The sequence below is a fragment of the Eulemur rufifrons genome, chromosome 2 (genome assembly GCF_041146395.1).
Source record: "Eulemur rufifrons isolate Redbay chromosome 2, OSU_ERuf_1, whole genome shotgun sequence".
NCBI classification, from domain to species: domain Eukaryota; kingdom Metazoa; phylum Chordata; class Mammalia; order Primates; family Lemuridae; genus Eulemur; species Eulemur rufifrons.
This window is the reverse complement of record NC_090984.1, coordinates 48,746,007-48,771,017: the sequence shown is the minus strand read 5'-3', so window position 1 is coordinate 48,771,017 and position 25,011 is coordinate 48,746,007. Positions and strand designations below refer to the sequence as shown.

General features: G+C 38.2%; 1 protein-coding gene and 1 non-coding gene across 2 annotated transcripts in view; both read right to left on the bottom strand.

Moving 5' to 3' along the window:
* Positions 1 to 25,011, bottom strand: part of TTBK2 (tau tubulin kinase 2) — a 133,640-nt gene that overhangs the window by 20,535 nt on the left and 88,094 nt on the right. The window contains exons 10-11 of the mRNA XM_069484395.1: positions 13,349 to 13,506; positions 3,976 to 4,192 (exon numbers count right to left, since the gene is read on the bottom strand). Coding sequence (XP_069340496.1) covers positions 3,976 to 4,192; positions 13,349 to 13,506 — 375 coding nt within the window. The remainder of the gene's footprint in view (positions 1 to 3,975; positions 4,193 to 13,348; positions 13,507 to 25,011) is intronic.
* LOC138381109 (U7 small nuclear RNA) lies at positions 11,590 to 11,652 on the bottom strand. Its single transcript, XR_011233045.1, has one exon. It is a non-coding gene; the product is annotated as a U7 small nuclear RNA (small nuclear RNA).

Sequence of the window (25,011 nt, the reverse complement as noted above, 5' to 3'; positions counted from 1 at the left end):
AGAAAATCCAAGCCCCTTCAATAAGGAGTTTGTTGAACGTGCTAGAGGAATACAAAAATGTATGCCAAGGCAAAATAAAATCACAGGAATTCACCTTAGGACTTTATAAGGAGACCAACTTCATTTAGATAGGCAGCATTGAATCTCGGGCCCCCAAAAGTGAGAGACACCATGGGATCACCATGGGACCGGGCCACACAATGCTTTTTCTGACACTATATCTTTTCTACTGTAAGCATTTAGTGCTGTAAATTTCCCTCTCAGCACTGCTTTAGCTGCATACCACATATTTTAATATGTTGTAATTTCACTTTCATTTAGTTTTATGTAATTAAAAAAAAACTCCTTTGAGGCTTCCTCTTTGATCCATGGATTACACTGAAGTATGCTGTTTAATTTCCATGTGTTTAGAGATTTTCCTGTTGTCTTTCTATTATTAATTACTAGTGCAATTCCAATATGGTCAAAGAGCATACTCTGTATGATTTCAATTCTTTTAAATTTGTTAAGGTTTGTTTTGTGGCTCTGCTTCTATGAAAGTCAACCTAAGATAGTGGTTATCTCAGCAGAGATAGGGTAGAAGCACAAATATAGACAGTATATGCTAAAATGTTCCAGTTCTTGGAGTAGATGGTGGGTGTACATGCTTATATTATTATGCTTTGAAATGATACATATATAATCTTTTATATATAGTATAAGTTTTTAAACGATAAAACTAGCTGCTTAGGGCTGGGCACGGTGGCTCATGCCTGTAATCCTAGCACTCTGGGAGGGCAAGGTGGGAGGATCACTTGAGCTCAGGAGTTTGAGACCAGCCTGAGCAAGAGTGAGACCCTGTCTCTACTAAAAATAGAAAAAATTAGCCAGGTTTGGTGGCACATGCCTGTAGTCCCAGCTACTCGGGAGCCTGAGGCAGGAGAATTGCTTGAACCTAAGAGTTTGAGGTTGCTGTGAGCTAGGCTGATGCCACAGCACTCTAGCCTGGGTGACAGAGTGAGACTCTATCTCAAAAAAAAAAAAAAAAAAAAAAGCTGCTTAGAACTTAGAATTTTTCTCCTAGATGACCAGTAAAATACTAAAGTTACAATCTCTATTCATGTACTTTTTCATTTATGCATTTTTGCTTATATTTCTACTTCAATCATTTCTTCCATAAGGCATGTTCCCAACTCTCACCTCTATTTCTAGGTATTCCAATTCCTTTCAATGTTCTTGTTTTGTACAATGTTCTGTCTTGTACTACATTTGGTTGTGTACATACACATCTACTCAGACAGACTGTAAGCTCCTTAAAGGTAAAAGATGCATCTTAAACTATATAGCACCTAGCTTAGTAAACTGCAAATAGAAAGTGGTCAGTTAAACTTTGTCGAATTGACATAAGAACGAATAAATCCAAAAGCTAATGGCTTCTCTTCAATATTTAGCTTAATGTTTTATCTAGATATTCAAAATGAGTAGAGAGCTTGCAGTATACAGCAGCATACATTATAAATTCAAGAAAACTGCATATCACCATAATAACAAATAATGGGCAATGACTTAGGGTCAAAACCATCTGCCATTTAAATTTGACTGAGATTAAATAATGACAGTGGGTGAAAGACAGAAAACTAAAGTAATCAAGTTCTTCTATGTCAAGTGCCATTTCACTCTCTCACATACACAGATATCCATATGGACTGATAACTGAGAATGTCACTAGTAATTTTTTGCTATAAGAACAGTTTGTTCCTGATACCATAAAGACAGCCACAGTTGATAGTACAAAAATCTGACATCAACTCCCTGTCTACTTTTCGCTACTCATTCCTGATTGTTATTGGTCCAGATAGTACTTATTCAACACCAGTTCACATTGTAGCATATCATATCTATGCAGAGAATGATTTTGCAAATCATTCCCATGACTGAAAGTATATACCTGCTAGGGTCTGAATGTTTATGTCCCCCCAAAATTCATATATTGAAATCCAAACTTCCAAAGTAATAGTATTAGGAGGTAGGGGCCTTTGGGAGGTGATTAGATAATAGAGACAGAGCCCTCATGAATGACAAGAGCATCCTTATAAAAGAGGCTCAAGAGAGACCCTTGCCCCTTCCACCACATGAGGACACAGCAAGGAGGAGCCAGAAAGAGCCCCTCACCAGATACCAAATCTGCCTAGCCTTCCTTCTTAGACTTCCCAGTCTTCTGAACCGTGAGAAATACATTTCTGTTGTTTATAAGGTACTCATTTTATGGTACGTTTTATAGCAACCCAAACAGACTAAGACAATAACCTTAAGCTAACTTTTTAAATTATATAGTTTAGCTGGACACAGTGGTACATGCTTATAGTCCCATCTACTCAGGAGGCTAATGTGGGAAGACCACTTGAGCCCAGGAGTTCAAGGATAGAGTATACCATAATCATGCCTGTGAATAGCCACTGTACCCTAGCCTGGACAGCAATGAGAGCCTGTCTCTTACAAAATAAATAAATAAATAATACAGTTTTAACAATTGTCCAAAGATAGGCTAAGCTCCTCAGAATTGATCATAGAAGATCCTTGTCAGGATCTATTTCCCATTCATAAAGCATGACTAGCCAACTTTCTATCAATCATGTTAATAGGTATGAGCCCAAAGGCTCATTTCACCCCTGTAAGTTTAAACTCCTTCCCAATCAAACCTTTATAAAAACACCTAAATAGCACCAAAAACTAACTGATTTATAATTCACTGCCTCTCCAACCCATTATCTTCATCTTATCTTCTATGAAAGGGGATATGACAAGAAACAGGAAGGTCAAGGAAAAGTTTGGGGATAATATACCCAAAAATAACAAAAATGAGCCATATAATTCAGAGATCTATATCTCTCCCCATACTGACAAGTGTACCTGCTTGAAATCCTAATAAAGAAAAAATCATATCATTTATTCAACATCACTTCAGCTCATGATCAGTTTGATGCTTTCCACTTTTTTTTTTGGAGACAGAGTCTCACTCTGTTGCCCGGGCTAGAGTGCTGTGGTGTCAGCCTAGCTCACAGCAACCTCAAACTCCTGGGCTCAAGCAATCCTCCTGCCTCAGCCTCCTGAGTAGCTGGGACTACAGGCATGCACCACCTTGCCGGGCCAATTTTTATATATATATATATTTTTAGTTGTCCAATTAATTTCTTCTATTTTTTTTAGTAGAGACGGGGTCTCGCTCTTGCTCAGGCTGGTCTCGAACTCCTGAGCTCAAAGGATCCACCCACCTCGGCCTCCCAGAGTGCTAGGATTACAGGCGTGAGCCACTGTGCCGGCCTTTTTTTTTTTTTTTTAAAGCAAGCATCAAAACAAGGTTTATTGAGGAGAGAAAGATAGGATTATAGAACAAGAGCCACACATAGGTTTACATAGCATGATACATATGCCAAGGATGATGACTGGACCCATTGCTGCAGCAAAGGGAGAATAGAAGGAAGGGCACAAAAACCGATGCTTTCCACTTTCAACCTCGCTTCTCTACCTTCATTTGAGACGGTGTTCAGAATGGGTACTCATAGCTCCACTGGTGCACATTAAAGAAAGGGTCCAGTCTTGTCACATTATTTGTAAAGACTATTAATTTCTGTCGTATAGATACGTCTCTTCTTTTAGTCTCAGTGTCTTGTCACTTTTTAAAAATACCTTCATGTTTTCCATAAAATATAAGATGAAGATTAATTTTTGGTGTCTACAACATAAGTGTTATGGGCCAAATTAGCCATAATATTACAGCTACAAATATTTTTATTTTTTATTTATTTTTATTTATTTATTTATTTTTATTTTGTTCACAGCATCAGAACATACAACTACAAATATTTGAATAACTAGCAAAACAATGTTCTGTCCACTTCTCATTCAAAATTGGGAGTCATGATACTTTGCTGTAACAATAAAAGAAAACTAATAAGCACATAGGAAAATATCACTTCCTATGCAAGAAATACACACCTTACAAATTCCAAGCTTTATCTTGTTCTTGTTGGCATCCATCTCTTCCCACACATCCTTCTCCTGGGGACGAGGGTGTCCCAGAGATCCAGGCAATTTATCTGGTGACACACCAATAGGGATACCATTCTCCCCATCACTAAGCTGTTCATCTGGAAACACCTCATCTGTATTTTCTCGAAGCAAGTCTCCTGGGATGGGAGTGGCATTGGCAATTCTAAAAATGAGGGGAGAAAAAAAGGTAGAACTTTAAAAGACTAGAATCAAAAATTACTACGAGATTATTCTATGTTTTGTTTCTGGATTTAAATGATGAAGTCCATGCATAATTAAGAGAGTTAAAAAAAACACTTCGAAAACTTAGGTCATGCCAATTCTACAAAATAAATCTTAAATTTTGATCCACAGAATTTTCAAGATTTTTTTTTTTTTTTTTTTTTTTTTGAGACAGAGTCTTGCTTTGTTGCCCGGGCTAGAGTGAGTGCCGTGGCATCAGTCTAGCTCACAGCAACCTCAAACTCCTGGACTTAAGCGATCCTGCTGCCTCAGCCTCCCGAGTAGCTGGGACTACAGGCATGCGCCACCATGCCCGGCTAATTTTTTTCTATATATATATTTTAGTTGTCCATATAATTTCTTTCTATTTTTAGTAGAGACGAGGTCTCACTCTTGCTCAGGCTGGTCTCAAACTCCTGACCTCGAGCGATCCACCCGCCTCGGCCTCCCAGAGTGCTAGGATTACAGGCGTGAGCCACCGTGCCCGGCCACAAGATGATTTTAAAATGTAAATTCTAATACAATAACTCACTGATTAGACTATTTATTTTGAGACATGGTCTCACTATGTTGCCCAGGATAGAGGGCAGTGGCTATTCACAAGCACGATTACAGTGAACTACAGCCTCAAACTGCTAGGTTCCAGTGATTCTTCCACCTCAGCCTCCTGAATAGCTGGGACTACAGACATACACCACCATGCCCAGCTTGGAAATCATTTTAAAAGTTAGAAACACTTAGTCTATTTTCCAAGAAGTCTTTCCCAATTATAACAACATCTACTCTGTACTCATTTTTCCTCCTCTCTCTCTGTTTTTTTTTTGGTAGAGACAGGGTCTTGCTATGCTGCCCAGGCTGGTTTAGAACTCCTGGGCTCAAGTGATCTTCCCGCCACCGCGGCCTCCCAAAGTGCTGGGATTACAGGCGTGAGACACCACACCCAGCTCTTTACCCAATTTTCTTAGAGAATAAAAAATAGTTATAAACAGGAAAATGTTAAGTGTTGTCAAAGTCAAAATAAAATATAGAGGTGAATCTCTAAATTATTTTTTTATTTTGGAAGCTAGATTTGCAATTCGGGCATACATAGACCAGGCGGGTCTCCAGTATGTCGGAAGAACAAAGAAAAGGTTAGGGTTGTATTAGAAAAATGTTACCTATTCCTTTGAAAGAAAGCTCAGTTGGCACTAGAGAAGCTTCTCATTGGCAGTAGAGAAGCTTTTGGGAGTTGGTAAGCTCTGACTGGCGAATGATAGTGGTAGGTGAAACTAGTCATAGAGTCACAGCAGGTCATTACAGCAGCTACCAGGCAAAACTGGTCTTAAGGTTACAGTAGGCTGTTTCAGTAGCTGGGCTTGTGGAAGATTCGATTCTTGGAGCAGGTGCTAGATGCCCAAGTACTTTTTCTCCCCAGCCTCTCGACTCTGATTTAGTTGGGTATGACAAGAGTTACTCAATTTGTATAATTGACTTTCACAGTGCCATAAGGAAATAAATAGGTGTCAGATCAATCGCCTATGTTACTTTTTTATAGCACAAAATATGCATTACCTTTTCACTTACAAGACTTTTTACTAAGCACCTACTATATGCAAGGCCCTAGCAACATAAAGAAGAGGAAGAAAATTCTTGCCCTAAAGGGAAGACTAGAAATTCTGTAATTAGACAATTCATATAGTTCTGCATAAACTGACCTGGGGAAAAAATAGAAAATAGTAATTGGTATTTCTCTATGTATTAATATTTCTTTCAAAGTAATTCTATGTCCTATTTATATGATTGCTCATCTCTCCCCTATACTACTGGTCCATGAGGGGCTTTTCTAGTTTCCAGTTATCATTCACTAAGTGAAAAGGCCCCTGATAGCTCTAATGTTCCATGACTCTATATACTGGTTTGTTTTTTTTAAATATTGCTGACTGAACACAATATTTAGCATACAATAAAACCTCTTTTTAGAAGTGATCTAGAATGTCTAAAGGTAGAAAAATGAGTCTTCAGTAGATTAAACTGACACATGTAATTATTGTGAGTGACAAAATACGAATCCCCTTGGTGAATCCCTCCCTAAGGGTGACAGTTACATCCTGGCACAGGTATCATAAGTACTGTTTTGCTGTGAGAAGACCAGTGGTTTTTCAGGGACTTGTTCCACTTGACTTGATGACCTTTACTACCACCCCTGCCTAAATGGGTCAATACTAGAAGATGAATCTCTCTATCCACAGGTTATAGGTACGTAATCTAGAAAAGCACTGACAATGGCTCCCAGGAAAAAACTTTGTAAAGACGTCCCTGTAGTTCTGACACTGGGAGCATATTTAAAAGGTAGTTTGGCCTAAAAGAACTTAAATAAGCAGATGTATTTTAAAGGTAATGAAAGACAAGAAATAAATTGGCTACTAACAGATTTTTCAGATATGAGTTTAATATAATGTATTTACTGATGCAAGAATTACAATGGACACTAACATATATGTACTACATGGTAATCCAAATGTTTATGGAAAGAATTCCCTCTATTCCTGAGGAAGGGAAAGGCAAGTGAATGAATATTTGAACTCAGGAAGCTTAGTCTACTAGCCCTACCTATTTTTCCATTTTAATCACTCAGGGTTCTTGCAAATCCTTTTCCCCCCCTTATGTCTAGTCGCTATTCTGCTTCTTTCCAACTACCCCAATTCCTTGGCATTTTCTTCTTCCACTCCACAGGAAATAAACCACATGTCCACCTATGAAACTGCTTCTATTTTTATTCAATCCTAGTTTCCCTCTCGTCTCTTATGATTCAGTATAATACCACATACTTCAAGGAACGCGTCGTCCATCTTCTCCACATAGGCTCTCTCCCACATGACTCAGGTTCCTCTTCCATCCCTTTCCTCTCCCTCTGCATTTATTTCTCACTTTTTACTCCTCCCATAATAATTATTTTCTTCCATTTCCTAAACTCTGATCCAAATCTGGAGTGTGAGATATGGAAAGAAGTGATTCCTTCCCAGGAAACTTACATAAGGCTCAGCAACATAAATGAGCAAGAAGGTATATTTGAGATTTTTATTAGCACATGGTCTGTGTCTGCAGGCAAGGTATAACTGGAGCAGATTAAGAAAAAAATTAAGAAGGTGTGTGGATGAACTAGAGAGATAACAAGCAAAGTAGTAAGAATGGACATCCCTCTTTGTATTTCCTTCCCCATAATCTAAGGCAAAGTAGGGTCTGTGAGCCAAATCTGGCCTGCCCATCTATTTTTTTTTTAATAGACTGCTACTGGAATACAGTCACTCTTATTCATTTAGATTGTCTATGGCTGCTTTAGCACTACAACGCAATAGCAGTGGTGAGAGAGACAGCATAGCCCACAAATATTACCTGGCCCTTAACAGATAAGTTTTGCTGACTCCTGATCCTCTTACCTTCTGAACTTTCATTCTCCCTCTACTAAAAAATTCAGTTGTGGGACATACATTATGGATTTTTCTCTTTAACACTGATTCTCTAGGGGTTTCTTGGTAGTATACCATATCATTTGCAAATGAAGATAATTAAGAGGTTAGCAAAATTATAGAGGGCCAGATAGTACATGGTTAGGCTTGTGGATAAGATTCACTAATAGATGCTAAAATGAGTAGGCAAAAGTATGAGAAACAAGAAACATAGTTGCAAAGTATCTTCCCATAAGAGTGTTATTACTTACAAAGAGAAAGATACTAACTTTACAGTGGAATAACCTGGCCACCTCAACCACATTATCACCATTAATATCATCAGTAATAAGACAAATCAACATATGTACTCCTTGCTTAATGGTCATCAATTTTTCTCTGATCTTTGCTTTAAATTGATTCCATAGATTCTGATGTATAGTGTTTACATCATCACTATTTTTTTTCTATAACTTCACTTTGTATTTTCCCTTTCAACCAAGAGCACAATCATGTGTCGCTTAACAACAGGGACACATTCTGAGGAATGCATTGTTAGGTGATTTCATCGTTGTGCAAACATCAAAGTATGCCTACTACACATGTAGGCTATATGGTATACCATAGCTAGGAGCCTATTGCTCCTAGGTACAACCTGTGATAACATGTTTCTGTACTGAATACTGTGGGCAACTGTAATACAGTGGTAATTATTTGTTTATCTAAACAGAAGAAGGTACAGTAAAAATACAGTATTATAATCTTATGGAACTACCATCATATATGTGGCCCGTCATTGACTGAAATGTCATTATATGGTACAGGACTATAGTTAAAAGGAGGTTTTTAAACTTCCAGGTAGAAAAGCCTTTGATATTTTTATTTTTGTTAGTAATTTCTAATTTTCTTGAGGTGTGATCAAAAAGTATACTACTACTACTTTGTGGAACTCTTTATATTTCTTTGTGACCTAATATCTGATCAATTTTTGTGAATGCTCCAGGGGCACCTGAGCTGAAGGTATAGTCTCTTAAAATTAGGGTGTCGAGTTAAAAAAATATAAATAAGATCTAGCTTATTGATTATGTTGTTTAAGTCTTCTATCTTCTTATTCTTTGTTCACTTGATCTGTCTTGAACTGATAGTAGCACACTAAAATCTCTGATTATTAATTAGTGTGTTTCTATTTCTCTCTCCTTGAATATCCTTTAGTTGCTGTTTCCTAAAGGTGAGTATCATGATTCTGGTGACTAAATGTTAATAAATTTTATATCTCATTTATGAATTGTGGCACTTAGCATTAAAAAGTATCCTTTCTAACTTTTAATGTTTTGGCTTGAATGCTACAATGTCTGGTATCAGAATCATTACTCTTTTCTTACTGTTTCCATTTTTCTGATATATCTTTGTCTACTCTATCCCTGTCTGAAATACTTTTTTAGGTGTGTCTTTTATATATAGCATACGAACATAGCTATATTAACCAGACTAAAAATCTTTTTCTTTTAATAGATGAGTTAAACCTATGTATATTTATTGCAGTGATTCATATGTTTGGTGTTAACTCTGTCATAGTATTTTATTTAAATTGTGTACATTTGAAGTTTACAACATGATGTTATGGGATATGAATAGATAGTAAAATGGTTACTATAGTGAACCAGATTAACACATCTATCAATTCATATAGTTACACTTTTTTGTGATAAAAGCAGTTAAAATCTACTTATTTAACAAAAATCCCTAATACAATTTTATTAACTATAGTCCCCATGCTTGTACATTAAATCTATAGGCTTACCCTATATATCTGCTGTTTTGTATCCTTTGACCTACATATGCCCATTTCTTCTCCATGTCCCCTTCACCACCCTCTGTGGTAAACATTGTCTCATTCTCTAGCTCTGTGCATTCAAGCTTTTATATATATATATATGTATATATATATGTATATATATATTCTTCATATAAGTGAGATAATTCAATATTTTTCTTTCTGTGTCTGGCTTTATTTTACTTAGCATGATGTCCTCCAGGTCCATCCATGCTGTGGCAAATGGCAGGATCTCCTTCCTTTTTAAGGCTGAGTAATATTCTATTTATATATATACAATTTTCTTTATCTATTTGTCTGCCAATGGGTATATAGGTTGTTTCTATACCTTGTCTATTGTAAATAATGCTGCAATGAACATGGGAGTGCAGATATTTTGTATGGTCAACTAATTTTCAACAAAAGCACCAAGAGAACACAATGGGGTCCAATAAATGGTGCTGCGAAAACTGGATTTCCACATGCAAAAGAATGAAATTGGACCCTTATCTTACACCATACACAAAAATCAACTCAAAATGAAGACCTAAATATAAGACCTGAAACCATAAATCTCCTAGAAGAGATCATAAGGGGAAAGCTCTGCCATAGTTTTTAAAAATTACATGTATTTTATTATGTTTGCTGTATTTCTTTCTCTACAAAATGGGTATCCTTTGTACTTTAATTTGTAAACAATTTTCAGAAGGTTTGCCTTTTTGTTCTAATAGTTATTTTTGGACATATACATTTTTCAATGCTCTTAGTTCTCTGTTTTCTTACTTAACCTTTTGCTATTAGGTTTCTACATTTTACTTGATATTATTTTGTGTTTCTTCTTCAGGGACTCCAACAATATGAATGTTAATCCTTCTCTGTCTGCCTTGCTTTTGCACTAATTTCTCTTAAATCCTTTTAAATTATTTCTTTATTTCATTTTCATTCTTTCGGGGTTTTTTCCTTGCATTTATTCCATGACCTTTATTAAAATTTCACTTTAGTCTATTTGCCTTTGTGTACCTTGTATGATGATATATTCTTCAATTCTGAGATCATTTTGTCTTTTCCTTCCATTTCTTTCCTGAATTCAATCAAATTAAATTTTTTCCTTTCCCAATAAGGTCTGAACCTCAGCTCTCAGGCAGGGGCAGAACAGCTCTTGGATGCTTAATATCAGCTCTAGGAGTAGTAGCTGCACCTTATATTTGTTATTCCTGCATTCTTTACATTTCTCTTTACTTCTTACTACTCAATCCTATGTTATTCCAATTTTCTATTATTGACTACAGTTAACAATAATTTATTCTATATTTTAAAATAGCTAGAAGAGAAGATTTGCAATGTTCCCAACACAAAGAAATAATAAATGTTTGAGGTGATGGATATCCTAATTACTCTGACTTGATCATTACACATTATGTGCATGTATCAACATATCACATGTACCCCATAAATACATATTTTATTGTGAATCAGTAAAAAAAATTTTTAAGTAATTCTTTCTATTTTTTCTACTCAAATTATTGTGTGGTTTCTCTCTCCTGATTAGACCCAAACTGATACATCTTTTTTCCTTCACCACCCAACTGACAAAGGGCACTTCTCCCCCCCCTTTTTTTTGAATCATGCATATTTTTACTTCCCTTAAGTCCATCATCTGATGGATGGGTTTAGCCTTTCTGGCCTTGATTTTAGATCAACCTTAAGTTCCACTGCTAACTACCTTCTTCCCCACAGTTTTTCTTGGTCTGCCTTTATAAAGCCCGTGGCAGGGTTAGGTAAGGAAGAAGCACAAGAGATATTGCACTAGGATTTAGTATCTGGGTTTTTTTCCCTCTCTTTTTACTTATGATTATTTTGAAGTTTGGGCATCCTCTGTCTTCAAGTTATGCTTGAGGATGTGGTTTTTTGTGTAATTTTAGTTTTCCTTTTTTGTTACTCTGTGTTGTTTTGGAGGAAACATTGGAAGATGGGAACTTAAGCTGCCTTCATTGTCTTTAGCTACCTTGAAGTCTAATCACCTGGTTTTTTTAAGTTTGAGACTTATTTACTTCTTTTTGCTTTGCTTTATTTTGTTTTTATTTTTAAAAATATAGCATGGGGGGCTCTTCTGGTGAGGACCAGAAAACCTACTAGACAAATTCTAAAAGAGCTTTAACACTAGAGACTTCTACTTCTAACAACAATCAAAAAAGAAGGACAAAAGCACTAAAACATAAACCAAAATTTCTGGACTGGCTCCAGCTCTGTCACTAATATTTATCTAAAGTTGAATGATTCACTTCAGTGTTAGGATTACTTCCTCATTTGTAAAATGGGGTAGCTGGACTAGGGCAGCAGGTTCCAAACTCTGATAAGCATGAACACTTGATGCATGTGGATTTCTGTGTTCCACCCATAGAATTCTGATTCAATAGGTCTAGGGTGGTTCCTAGGAATAGATACAAATATTTTTAAAAATCTGTGGTGATTCTGATGCAGCTTGTGAGAGTCTCACATTTAGGAACCTTTAGACAAGATAATTGTGGTATCAACTCTAGTTATGTGAGTGCATGCAAAATTTTCTGATTTAACAAGTCCTAGTGATCCCATCTTTCAATATAAAAATCCCATTCTATTAAGTGAAGTATCCCAAGAATGGAAAAATAAGTAACACATGTACTCACCAGCAAACTAGTTTCCCTGAGTGCACATTTGGGAATAACACCAATTGGGTATCGGACAGAGGAGGGGGCTGGAGGGAAGGGATGGGTGTATACCTACTCGATGAGTGCGATGTGCACTGCCTGGGGAATGGACACGCTTGAAGTTCTGACTGGGGGGGATGGGGGTGGGGGGAGGGGATGGGTGCATACCTACATGATGAGTGCGATGTGCACTGTCTAGGGAATGGACACACTCGAAGCTCAGACTCGGGGGGATGGGGAGGCATGGGCAATATATATAACCTGAACTTTTGTACCTCCATAATGAGCTGGGAAAAAAAAAAATCATCAGAGCCAGGCACTGGGGCACGTGCCTGTAGTCCCAGCTACTCAGGAGGCTCAGGTAGGAGATTTCTTGAGCCTAGGAGTTTGAGGCTACAGTGTGCTATGATTGTACCTGTGAATAGCCACTGTGCTCCAGCCTGGGCGACATAGTAAAACCAAGTCTCAAAAACACCACCACCACCACCACCACCAACACCACCACCACCACCAACAAAAACCCCAAAAAAACAAAGCAATGGATTAATGGTAAAATATCCCAATTAACTTAGATTGTATAATGGTTTTTCCTATTCATTTTTTTTTTTAACCAAACAGTTAAAAGCAACCAGAGTGGGTAAAAAAAAAAATGGGTCAGAAAAAAAAAAAAGACAAACAAAACAAAAGGAAATGTATTAAATATTCATAAAGGAAAAACACTGAAAACAAAGGAAATATACAATAACCTGCTCCTAATACACTATAAAAATTAAATCACTTTCTTAAGAGGAACATACTACATGTTTTGTTCCCACTAAACTTAAGCACAGTATAGTTATACATAATTGTGGCACATTCTTTTTAGGGTCCCAAATATTCTTTGGAAATGCAACTAATGCTCTTCTCATTTTGAAGAAAACTCACTATAAATCCGACATCAACAAGTCACATAAGCTCCAAGCTCTCACTTCACAGTATAATCCATCAGTACTTTCTAAAACAAGTCATTTCAAAGGCATGCACAAGAGCACTATTAATTCAAGGAAATCCGTAGGCTTTCCCCTATGGCATACATTTGGCCATCTGAGGGCATGTGGATGAAATAAAAGAAATTTCTGCAAACACAATGCATCCAGGAAAAGATACCACTAAAGGGTCTGCTTAGGACATACCCAATTGCAGCAGGAGTCAAGCGGGTGTGCAACTGCGGGGTGGTAGAAGTGGTGGTGGTTGTCAGGGAGCCATCAGTTCCAGTCTTCTCCCAGTCAAAAGGGTCATTCTCAGTTACTCCAAAGGTCTTGATGCTATTGTCAAACACGGATGTAAGAAGCTAAACCACAAAGACAAAAACTAGAGTAAGCCAACAATAAACACAGTCACTTTCTTCTATAACAGAAAGCACCCCAGACTCATAAAATAATTTTGTAATATGATTTTCTTTAAAAACTGATGGTTCGAATACAGAAATTTGAATAAAAACTATACATAGATGATGATATTGAATTAATATTGATTTTTCTCAGTTGTATAGGAGAATGTTTATATTTTTGGAAGATACATAATGAAGTATCATATCTATAATCTATTTTCAGATAGTTTAGAAAAAGGATGTGTGTTGTGTGATGTGTATGTGTAAATGTGTATTCAGTTGAACCACCTATTTTATCATTTATTTGTCAAAAAGCACACAAAAAACAAGGACATTTTTACATGGTTCAACCTAAAAAAGTGACAAGGGTTAAAAGATGGTATGTTTAGGTAAGGAGCATATACAAGTTCATTGTGCTTTCTTCCAATTTTTTCTTTTTGGGGTGTGAAAAATTCTGAAAATATGTGTGTTTCCATGTACAAATTATCAAAAAGAAATCTGCCCTATTAGTGTGATTTATATAGTATATAATTTCATTTTTTGTCTTTAAATTCCTAAATTCTGATGTGGTCTTCAGAAGGATCTCATAAAGACCTTTATTGCTTCTGTCAATAGGCATCATATTCTATTTTATGATTATGGCTTCATTCTCTCCTTATCATTTGTTACCCTGTTAGTATCCTGTCCTCTGAGATTCATCATATACATTTCCTGTCTCAGATATGAAATCAGTACTTCTTCATTGGAGAATTTTGTGCAGATCTGTTTTAGGCTTTAAAAAGATTACTCCAGCTATTAAGTGGACAATAGATGCCATAAACAGGAAGGAACAGATGACCACTTAGGAGGCTGAACCAGGATAGTAACAGTAGAGGTGATAAGAAGTGGTAAGATTTGGACACAATCTGGTGGTAGAGCCAACAGTCCTTGCTGATGGATTAGAAGAAAACTGTGAGAGTAAGGAAAGAATAAAGAATAACTTAGATTTCTGTCCTAAGACACTGGCTAAATGCAGTGAGATGGAAAACAGTGAGTTTGGGGATTGGGATATTGGAATTTTATAGAGTTTAGGGAGGAATAGGAAATATAGACACAAATTTGCGTACCATTAGCTCATAGATATCAACAAGTATTATTTAAAGCCATGGGATTCACTGGTATCATTGAGAGAGAGAGCAAAAAGGTCCAAGTCCTAAGGCCTTGAGAACTCCAACATGTAGATGGAAGGAAGAGAAGGACTCACCAAAGGAAACAAAAAAGGAGTGGCTAGTGAAGTAGGAAAACCAAGATGCAGTGTTCTAGACTATAAGCGAAGATACCGTTTCAATAAGGAGGATGGTCAAATCTTATCAATGATAAATATAGTTATTTATGATTATTTAATTTCTCTTTCTTTCAACCTAGATTATAAGCGCCAAGAAGCTGGTATTTGTCTGATCTTATTCATCACTGTATCTAAAGAGTCTAACACATTGCCTTACACATAATACTCTAAGAATATTCCAAGAACAAATGTTTATTTGTAATAATATTTACTGAAAGAGTCGCATGACCCTGCCTTTCACTTAAGTCCCCAAAAGAAAAATAATATATGTAGAAAAAGAAACTAAAAAGATAAAAGGGAAGATTATAAAATCTGGAAAATTTATTTTGGTCCTATTTTTGTTGATCTCAGTTACCTATGTTATAGCTTAGACTTCCCTGAAATGTCAGAGATAGAGAGCTGTAGGAAACACTAAAGAAGAAACAAAGATGGATTGGGACTGAGTGTATGGGAATTGAAGTGCCAGACCTTTGACCTCTCCTGACTCTGAAATCAAGGTTCTCATAGGTTCTCTCAGAGTGAGATCCATGCTTCCCAGAAGGTGGAGTCCCTATAAATGAGGCATCACTCGCCCTGCTACGTGAGCATTTAGACTGCCTGTGCTAAATCTCTGCCAATGCTGTGCTGTAACAGGAATGATCCTAAATGGTTTTTATGTCAGATGTCCTTTTATCATGGAATTATCTTCTTACATTTATCATAGTATTGTATGTCTTAGAAAACGTATTCTATGGCACTGGACCTCAAATTAGAAACAGTTTGTTACTATGATGATGATACTAGAGACCAGCAGCAGGAGGCAGAAAGACAGAGGACACAGAACAAAAGAAACAAGAGGAAAGCTAAAAGCACTGAGGCACTTAAAGGCACCCTAGTGGGAACAAATGGTCAAACTGGGCAGAGTGCTGCAGATATTTTAAAGAAAAAAACATTTCTAATCTACCAAAATAATTTTCTAATTCAGGACGAGGGTGGCTCTAAATCCTAACTTTCATAAGACTGGAATAGTAGAAACAGGACAAGTCAAGATCTCACTTTTTTTTGGTAACTGAATTCATTATATTACATTTGACTAACATAAATAATACAGTCAGAAAATTCCAATTCAGTTACTCATTCAAATAGGTTTGAGAATAATATAAATTAGTCCCTTATATACTGTTCATAAATATAGTAGTGTGTGCATATAGGCATGTGTGTGTAAAACTTAAATGGCTGTCATTCTTTTTTCATCCCAATACAACTGGGGAATAAAACACTTTCTCCTCAAAACAGAGTCACCGTAGCAGTAATTCACAAACTAAAAAGGGGGCAAGGTGAAATCTGAAAAACCCTTCCAGATGATTCTGATAGTTCCCTCTAAAAGGCATGTCCCATATCTCTCTATTGATAATCACTGAAAATCTAGTATATGTCTAACTCCTTTACTTCCTTTATTTAATAATATATTCTTAGAAAATATAAACTCAGGCCAGGTGTGGTGGCTCATGCCTGTAATCCTAGCACTCTGGGAGGCCGAGGCAGGAAGATTGAAGTCAGCAGATCGAGACCAGCCTGGGCAAGCTCAGGAGTTTGAGACCAGCCAGAGCAAGAGTGAGACCCTGTCTACTAAAAATAGAAAAATTAGCCAGGCATGGTGGTGCAAACCTGTAGTCCCAGCTACTTGAGAGGCTGAGGCAGAAGGATTGCTTGAGCCCAGGAGTTTGAGGCCACTGCACTCTAGCCGGGGCAAAAGAGCGAGACTCTACCTAAAAACAAAAAACAAAAAACAAACAAACAAACAAACAAAACTCATCTAAATTTACAGTCCAAGTTTCTCAAACCAGGGTAACTGTGTAGTCCCAGGGGACGCAGCCATCTGCCACAGAGAGTTTAAAGCCCACTTGATAAATGTGGCACAGCTTCCTGGAGCATTTTACTCAGTGGTATGGTATTGTAATATTTTATAATACAATGAACACAAAGAAGTTAGAAAGCAAAATTCACATGGAAATGAAAGAGAATGCAAAGAAATTTTGGACTTGTGGCTGACACTTTAAGACTATTTCCAGACCTCTTAAAAAATATGTTTATACTTTGCCACAATAGGAGTAATTGGTGCAATAATGTGAGAAACACTAAAACTATAATATCATCAAGAAAGTGAATCTTCTGTGAATGGAAGTAGGGAGGGGAAGCAGTTTAGGGAAGGGAAAGTTGTGGGGAGGGAGAAGAAAAGAGGATTCGAGGAGGTTACAGACAGGCAAAAATGCAATATAAGTTGAAAACCAGTAATCTGAGATGCTTCAAAATCCCAAATTTCTTGAGTGCTGACATGACGCTCAAAGGAAATGCTCACTGGAACATTTCAGATTTCTGATTTTCATATTGGGAATGCTCAATCAGTATAATGCAAATATTCCAAAATCCAAAAAAATCTGAAATCCAAAACACTTTTGGTCCCAAGGATTTCAGATAAGGCATACTCAATCTGCATTACTTTTTACTTGGTCACTGTGTGGATTATTTGTATTAATCTCCCTTTTACCTGAACTTATGAATCAGACACAGTCTATTTTTCTCAAGCATAATTATAATGGGATAAACAATAAAATGGTTTTTCTAAAGCAAATTATTCAAGACACAAAAAAGATAATAATAGTCAGTCACCATGTCAGGGTAATGAGATTCTGAGTAATTTGGATTTTCTACATTTCTGTTATTTCAAAGTTTTTATAATGATCATGTACTACTTTTATTTTTAAACAGGGTCTTGGTCTGTTGCCCAGGCTAGAGTGCCATGATATCATCATAGCTCACTGCAATCTCAAACTCCTGGGCTCAAACGATCCTCCTGCCTCAGCCTCCCAAGTAGCTGGGACTATAGGCACATGCTATCACGCTTGGCTAATTTTTTGTAGAGAAAGGTTCTCGCTACGTAGCTCTTGGCCTCAAGCAATCCTATCACCTCAGCTTCCAAAGTGCTATGATTACAGGTGTGAGCCACTGCGACTGGGCCCTACTTAAAATAACCAGAAAAAATTTAATAACAAAAATGTATTATCTAAAATAAATTGATTGTACATCTATGTGTAGCTCACAAAGATGCTTGGTGCTAGCTCCTACCACCGGGAATATTCATTCATTTTTTTTCTTTTTAAAGGTGGGGTTTTACTCTGTCTCCCAGGATGGAGTACAGAGGCACAGTCATAGCTCACTGTAGCCTCGAACTCCTGGGCTCAAGCGATCCTCCCACCTTAGCCTCCTGAGTAGCTGGGACTGTGGGTGCCCACCACCATGCCCAGATAATTTTTTTCTTTTTTTGAGATGGGGGCTTGCTATATTGCCCAGGCGGGTCTTGAAGTGATCCTGGCCTCAAGCAATCCTCCTGCCTCGGTTTCCCAAACTTCTGGGATTGCAGATGTGAGCCACCACACCTGGCTACCCTTATTCTTTATAGCAATCAGTCATCTGACTTAGGCACAATGCCTTAGAGAAGCACTACTCTATCCTTAATACAAAATGTAATCAATAGCTGTATCATATTTACTTCTACATGAGATCCAGTTTGCCCTTTCAAAGAGAATGTAGACCAACTCCAGCCTTTGCAAAAACAAGAATTATTTGTAATGTGATATTAAAAACTCATTTATTAAAAAATAAATGGTAAATTAATGGATCAATAAAGCACTTAAGCAGGAGAGCAGAACGGCTGTGTTGGCCTGGTTGACTCAAAGACAGATCATTTACTGCAAAAGAAATTGCTCCACTTCAGTGATGTGTAGATGCAACAGAGGGAAAGAAATGCACATGTTTGACTTCTCTGCTTTTCCTGGGAATTTTAGCGACATTGGTAGAGAAAAAAAATTAAATTGTACCTATCCTCTGAAGATTTGAATAAGCAAAAGATAGAGACCAAATACAGAGAATAAGCTGAAGAGGCTGCAGAGCTTTACCTGTTTTCACCATTAACTCATGCATCACTTGACAGGGATACATTCTGAGAAATGCATCATTTTGTCATTGTGCAAACATACAGTGTGTACTGAAACAAACTTAGATGGTATAGCCTACTATGTACCTATATAGTATAGCTTATTGCTCCTAGGATATAAACGTGTACAGCACATTCCTGTACTGAATGCTATGGGCATGTATAATGTAATGGTTAAGTATTTGTGTATCTAAACATATCTCAACATAGAAAAGGTACAGTAAAAATACGGTATTATAAGCTTACGTCCAGGACCACTATTGTATTATGTGGTCCACTGTTGACCAAAATGTCATTATAAGGCACATGACTGTGTATCAAGAAACTGGAGCAACTCAGGAGTGCCCCCATGGTCAGGTGCCCCAGGACCTGAGGCGCTGTGAGGCAGCATGGTTGCTCACTCAGCCAAAAAGGTGGGCTGGCATCAATGTCCTCCCTTTCAGGCACTCAATCAGCCCACTAGGTAAACTGCTTGGCAATACAGTATACCAAAACTTCTCAATGCCTCCTAACAAGGCCAATAAAAAAGGAAGATAACATTTTCTTATTGCCTAAACAGGACAAAGCAATAGAAAAGAAATAAAAGAAGCTTTATTAATACAGAAGTAACATGAATAGAATAAAAGAATGAAGAAAAATGAGGCAATTATAAACAAATGCAGTGTAACCAAGGTACACATAAAACCACTTAAATTTACACAATGCTTTACAATTTACAAATCATTCTCACAATTACCTTATTAAAATCTTAATGACAACACTGTGAAGTTAGTATTTTCACCATTGCACAGACTACAAAATTGAGATTTAGAAAAGTCACACAAATGGTGTGCAGCAAAGCACCGATTTAAACAGGTCTTTTAAGTGCAGTGTTGTTTCCACTGTAGAAGAGTTACAGCCAGTCAGCTGGCAAGGAAAAAACAGCATATACTTGAAATTATCTTTGAAAGCCCCTTACAGTGTCCATAAATACAGAATACTACCGTCTCTCAATAGATGCAACAAAACTACTTTTTCCTCCAGCACTGGAATAGATGTCTATTTGTTCAGATGAATGTGGCTGAAGCAAGCTGGCTGCAGTTAGTGGTTACATTGTGTCAAAAAAAAAAAAACAAAACTACTTTTCTTTAAAATATTAGAGCCACAGTTTGTGCAGCCTAATATGGGGCTCCTGGGCTCCTGTCAAGAGAGAAAAAACCTGTGGGAACAGCAGATACACAAGGGCACTTCCCTGGCAAGGATGGGGAACCTGCGGCCTCAAGGCCACACGTCACCTTCCAGATCCCCAAGTGAATCCCAACTTCACAGAACAAATCTCTTTATTAAAAGGATTTGTTCTGTAATATTTGGAGTCAGTCAAAACCCTGCACTTAAGGATCCAGAAAGCCACATGTGGCCCCAAGACCACAGGTTGTCTACCCCTGCGTGGGCATAGGGCATGACTAACTGAGCCAAAGGGCAGGCAGAATCACAGATGTTAAAAATTTTCTATCTCCTGAATATACAGCTGAATTTAAGTGAGTCAAGTAAACATGTGTGTTCTGTGACTCTGCTGTATTCTATAGTTTTATCAAATATCCATTCATTGATTCAGATATACATTGAATGCCTACTGTCCTGGATGCTAGGAATGCAAGTATTAACAAAACATAGTCCTGTCTTCAGGGTGTTTACATTCAACAGAAGCAATAATCAATTTAAGCAGATTTAATTTAATTTGGAAAACTTTCATTAAATGCCTATCATTGTGCTAAAGTCTTGAGGAAACTGAGGTAAACATACAAGGCCCTGGCTCTCACATAGCTTATTTAGTAAAGAGACAAAACAAAGTATATTAAGAGTTGAGCAGAAGGAATTAGAGGAGACTGTGAAGAAGGAGACATCTGAGTTAGGCTTTCAATTTCATAAGACAAGCAGTGTTATGAAACACAGGCAGTCCAGGCAGGGAAAGCTGGGAGAAGGGCTGGTAGTCCCATTTAACTGCATCAAGGGGTCTAATACAGCTGGATCATATAAATATAATGGCAAATGAAAGGAGGTAAAGTCAAAGAGGTGGAGTTAAGAATTCATTTCCAGCTCCACTACTTATATTCAAGTCAAGCGATCATCATCCCTTGCCTCCTGGCCACAAGGGGAGACTCTGCCTCTCAGCCTCCCTTGCAGTTGGAACTGGGCCAGAGTGATTGAGTTCTGGCTACTGGGTGTAGGCCAAAGTACTGTAGATCATTTCCAGGCCTGGCCATAAAACCCCTAAGTGATCATCCACACCTGCTCTTCCCCTTCCTAATGACCGTAAAGGCCACATATTGAAAAGAGCAGTGTCAAAATACGGGTGGAGCCTGGATGTTCAAGTTACCACTTGAGAGTTGCCTAGGAGAGCTATCCAACTCGAATAGTGTGTTACGTAATCAAGAAATAAACCATGGCTGGGCACAATGGCTCACACCTGTAATTCTAGCACTCTGGGAGGCCGAGGCTGGAGGATCACTGGAGGTCAGGAGTTCGAGACCAGCCTGAGCAAGAGCAAGATCCCGTCTCTACTAAAATAGAAAAAATTAGCCGGGCGTGGTGGTGTGTGCCTGTAGTTCCAGCTACTCAGAAGGCTGAGGCAGAAGGATCACTTGAGCCCAGGAGTTTGAGGTTGCTGTGAGCTAGACTGATGCCATGGCATGCGAGCAGGGGCAACAGGGTGAGATTCTGTCTCGAAAATAAAAAAAAAAAAAAAAAAGGCCGGGCGCGGTGGCTCACGCCTGTAATCCTAGCACTCTGGGAGGCCGAGGCGGGTGGATCGCTCGAGGTCAGGAGTTCGAGACCAGCCTGAGCAAGAGCGAGACCCCATCTCTACTAAAAATAGAAAGAAATTATATGGACAACTAAAAATATATATAGAAAAAATTAGCCGGGCATGGTGGCGCACGCCTGTAGTCCCAGCTACTCGGGAGGCTGAGGCAGTAGGATCGCTTAAGCCCAGGAGTTTGAGGTTGCTGTGAGCTAGGCTGACGCCATGGCACTCACTCTAGCCAGGGCAACAAAGTGACACTCTGTCTCAAAAAAAAAAAAAAAAAAAAAAAAAAAAAAAGAAAGAAAGGAAGGAAGGAAGGAAGGGAAGGAGGGAGGGAAAAGAAAAGAAATAAACCTTTGTGGTGTTAAGACACCGACTTTTTTTCAGATGTCTTTCTTTCCAAAGCACAGCTCAGTCTACCTCAATATTTTCCTAACTAGTCTCTAATTCTCCTTTGCCTCATCTGAATGCACACAAACTGCAAAAGTAATCCTCTAAAAACACAACTTGGATTACCATGCTCTGTTTATAACACTTCCAAGGCTTCCTGTTGTACTTAGAATAAAATCTAAACTCTTTAAAAAGACCTACAAGGCCCTGCATCATCTTTTTTTTTTTTTCTTTTTGAGACAAGAGTCTCACTCTGTTGCCCGGGCTAGAGTGCTGTGGCATCAGCCTAGCTCACAGCAACCTCAAACCCCTGGGCTAAAGCAATCCCCCTGCCTCAGCCTCCCGAGTAGCTGGGATTACAGGCATGCGTCACCATGCCTGGCTAATTTTTTTTATGTATATATATTTTTAGTTGCCCAGCTAATTTCTGTGTTTTTCTGTTTTTTTGTTTTTTGTAGAGATGGGGTCTCGCTCTTGCTCAGGCTGGTCTCGAACTCCTGAGCTCAAACGATCCTCCCGCCTCGGCCTACCAAAGTGCTAGGATTATAGGCGTGAGCCACCGTGCCCGGCCATATGAGAAAATTATTAACACTGAGGTTTATCTAACATTAGGTTGGGCTTCAGATATGATTAGTGTTGTTTCTTTCCATTTTTCTATTTTTTTTTTTTGACAGAGTCTCGCTCTATTGCCCGGGCTAGAGTGAGTGCCGTGGTGTCAGCCTAGCTCACAGCAACCTCAAACTCCTGGGCTTAAGCAATCCTACTGCCTCAGCCTCCTGAGTATCTGGGACTACAGGCATGTACCACCATGCCCAGCTAATTTTTTTCTATATATATTTTTAGTTGGCCAGATCATTTCTTTCTATTTTTAGTAGACACGGGGTCTCACTCTTGCTCAGACTGGTCTCGAACTCCTGAGCTCAAACGATCCTCCCACCTCGGCCTCCCAGAGTGCTAGGATTACAGGCGTGAGCCACCATGCCCGGCCATATGAGAAAATTATTATTATTATTATTATTTTTTTTTTTGAGACAGAGTCTCACTCTGTTGCCCAGGCTAGAGTGAGTGCCGTGGCGTCAGCCTAGCTCACAGCAACCTCAAACTCCTGAGCTCAAGCGATCCTCCTGTCTCAGCCTCCCGAGTAGCTGGGACTACAGGCATGCACCACCATGCCCGGCTAATTTTTTCTATATATATTTTTAGCTGTCCATATAATTTCTTTCTATTTTTAGTAGAGATGGGGTCTCGCTCTTGCTCAGGCTGGTCTCGAACTCCTGAGCTCAAACGATCCGCCCACCTCGGCCTCCCAGAGTGCTAGGATTACAGGCGTGAGCCACCATGCCCGGCCATATGAGAAAATTATTAACACTGAGGTTTATCTAACATTAGGTTGGGTTTCAGATATGATTAGTGTTGTTTCTTTCCATTTTTCTATTTGTTTTGGGGTTTTTTTTTTTTTTGAGACAGAGTCTCGCTCTGTTGCCTGGGCTAGAGTGAGTGCCATGGCGTCAGCCTAGCTCACAGCAACCTCAAACTCCTGGGCTTAAGCGATCCTCCTGCCTCAGCCTCCTGAGTAGCTGGGACTATAGGCATGCCCCACCATGCCCATCTAATTTTTTTCTATATATATTTTTAGTTGGCCAGATAATTTCTTTCTATTTTTAGTAGAGACGGGGTCTCACTCTTGCTTAGGCTGGTCTCAAACTCCTGACCTCGAGCGATCCACTCGCCTCGGCCTCCCAGAGTGCTAGGATTATAGGCGTGAGCCACCGCGCCCAGCCCCTGAATCATCTTTTAAAACTCATCTCAAAACCTTCTCTTCCCTCATTTATTATTACTACGTCAGACCACACTTGTCTTTCAGTCCTTTCTTGCATCAAGACCTATGCATGCACATGTTCTTCCCTCTGCTTTTAACATTCTTCCTCTTATTTTTGCTCTTTACATAGGCAAGACAGTCCTATCTTTTGGGGCTTGGTTTACATGGTAGCCATGTTATTCTCTAGCCCAACCTCTTACTTGTTTGCCTAAGAAGCAGCCCATGTATGAGCTCTGAAAAATTTAACTACATAATACAAAGATGTTGTCAGAGTTAGGGGATCCTACAACTGCTCTAAGTCCCCCCCAGAAAGAGGCAATCTACTGCATTTTGATGTAATCTCTGGTTAAATACCCTAATTCTTAAGCCTGGAAAGTATATTAACATGATCAATGAAGTTTGTTTGGCTTTGGATTTCCTCTCTGTCTTATCCTCTGACATTAGCAATGTCGTGACAGTATGTGAACTGGTTGATACATTCTCATTTCAGGCTCACCAACAGTATATATTTATGGGTTTCTTTAGTCTTTTCAACTTGCTAAGTGATGCTTATAATCTGAACACTCCAATAAAGATATTTCTTGTGTTTTTATCAGGATCATATGATCCTATTAATTACTGACAATAATCTGACAAGTTTTCAAGTAATTTTTTAGTTCTTCCACTGGATTTTCATTACCAGTCTTATTTGCTTTACAGTGCCTATTGTGTTTGTGGTCACCTCTCCAAGGGAAGCAGGATGGTAAACTGGAAAGAGCTTAGGCCTTATTGAATGAGTTAGAAATGAGTTCAGGTAACACTTTTGGCTCTACTAGTCTGTGAACTAAGACTCCATGAAATAGAGATAACAATATCACTCAGGTATTATTGTGACATTACCATGTGTCATTATTGTGACAGTAATCTGTAAAGGCACTAGAATTCTTCCTTATCCAACATGATACTTCTATCTTAGTTTCCATTCACTAGTAACAGTGTCACCTACACGTGGAATTCCCATGGTGGAATTCAAGAAGGCTGATAAGATTTCACTAGGCACCTCTCAGAGATATTTTCCTTTCTCAAAAGACTTTAAAAGGATTTATTTAAATTATGAAATGGCCATAAGATTTAAAGTTTTTTTTATCACTATCTGCACTACTGAAAATGTTGGCTCAGAACTTTAACTTTTTATTTTG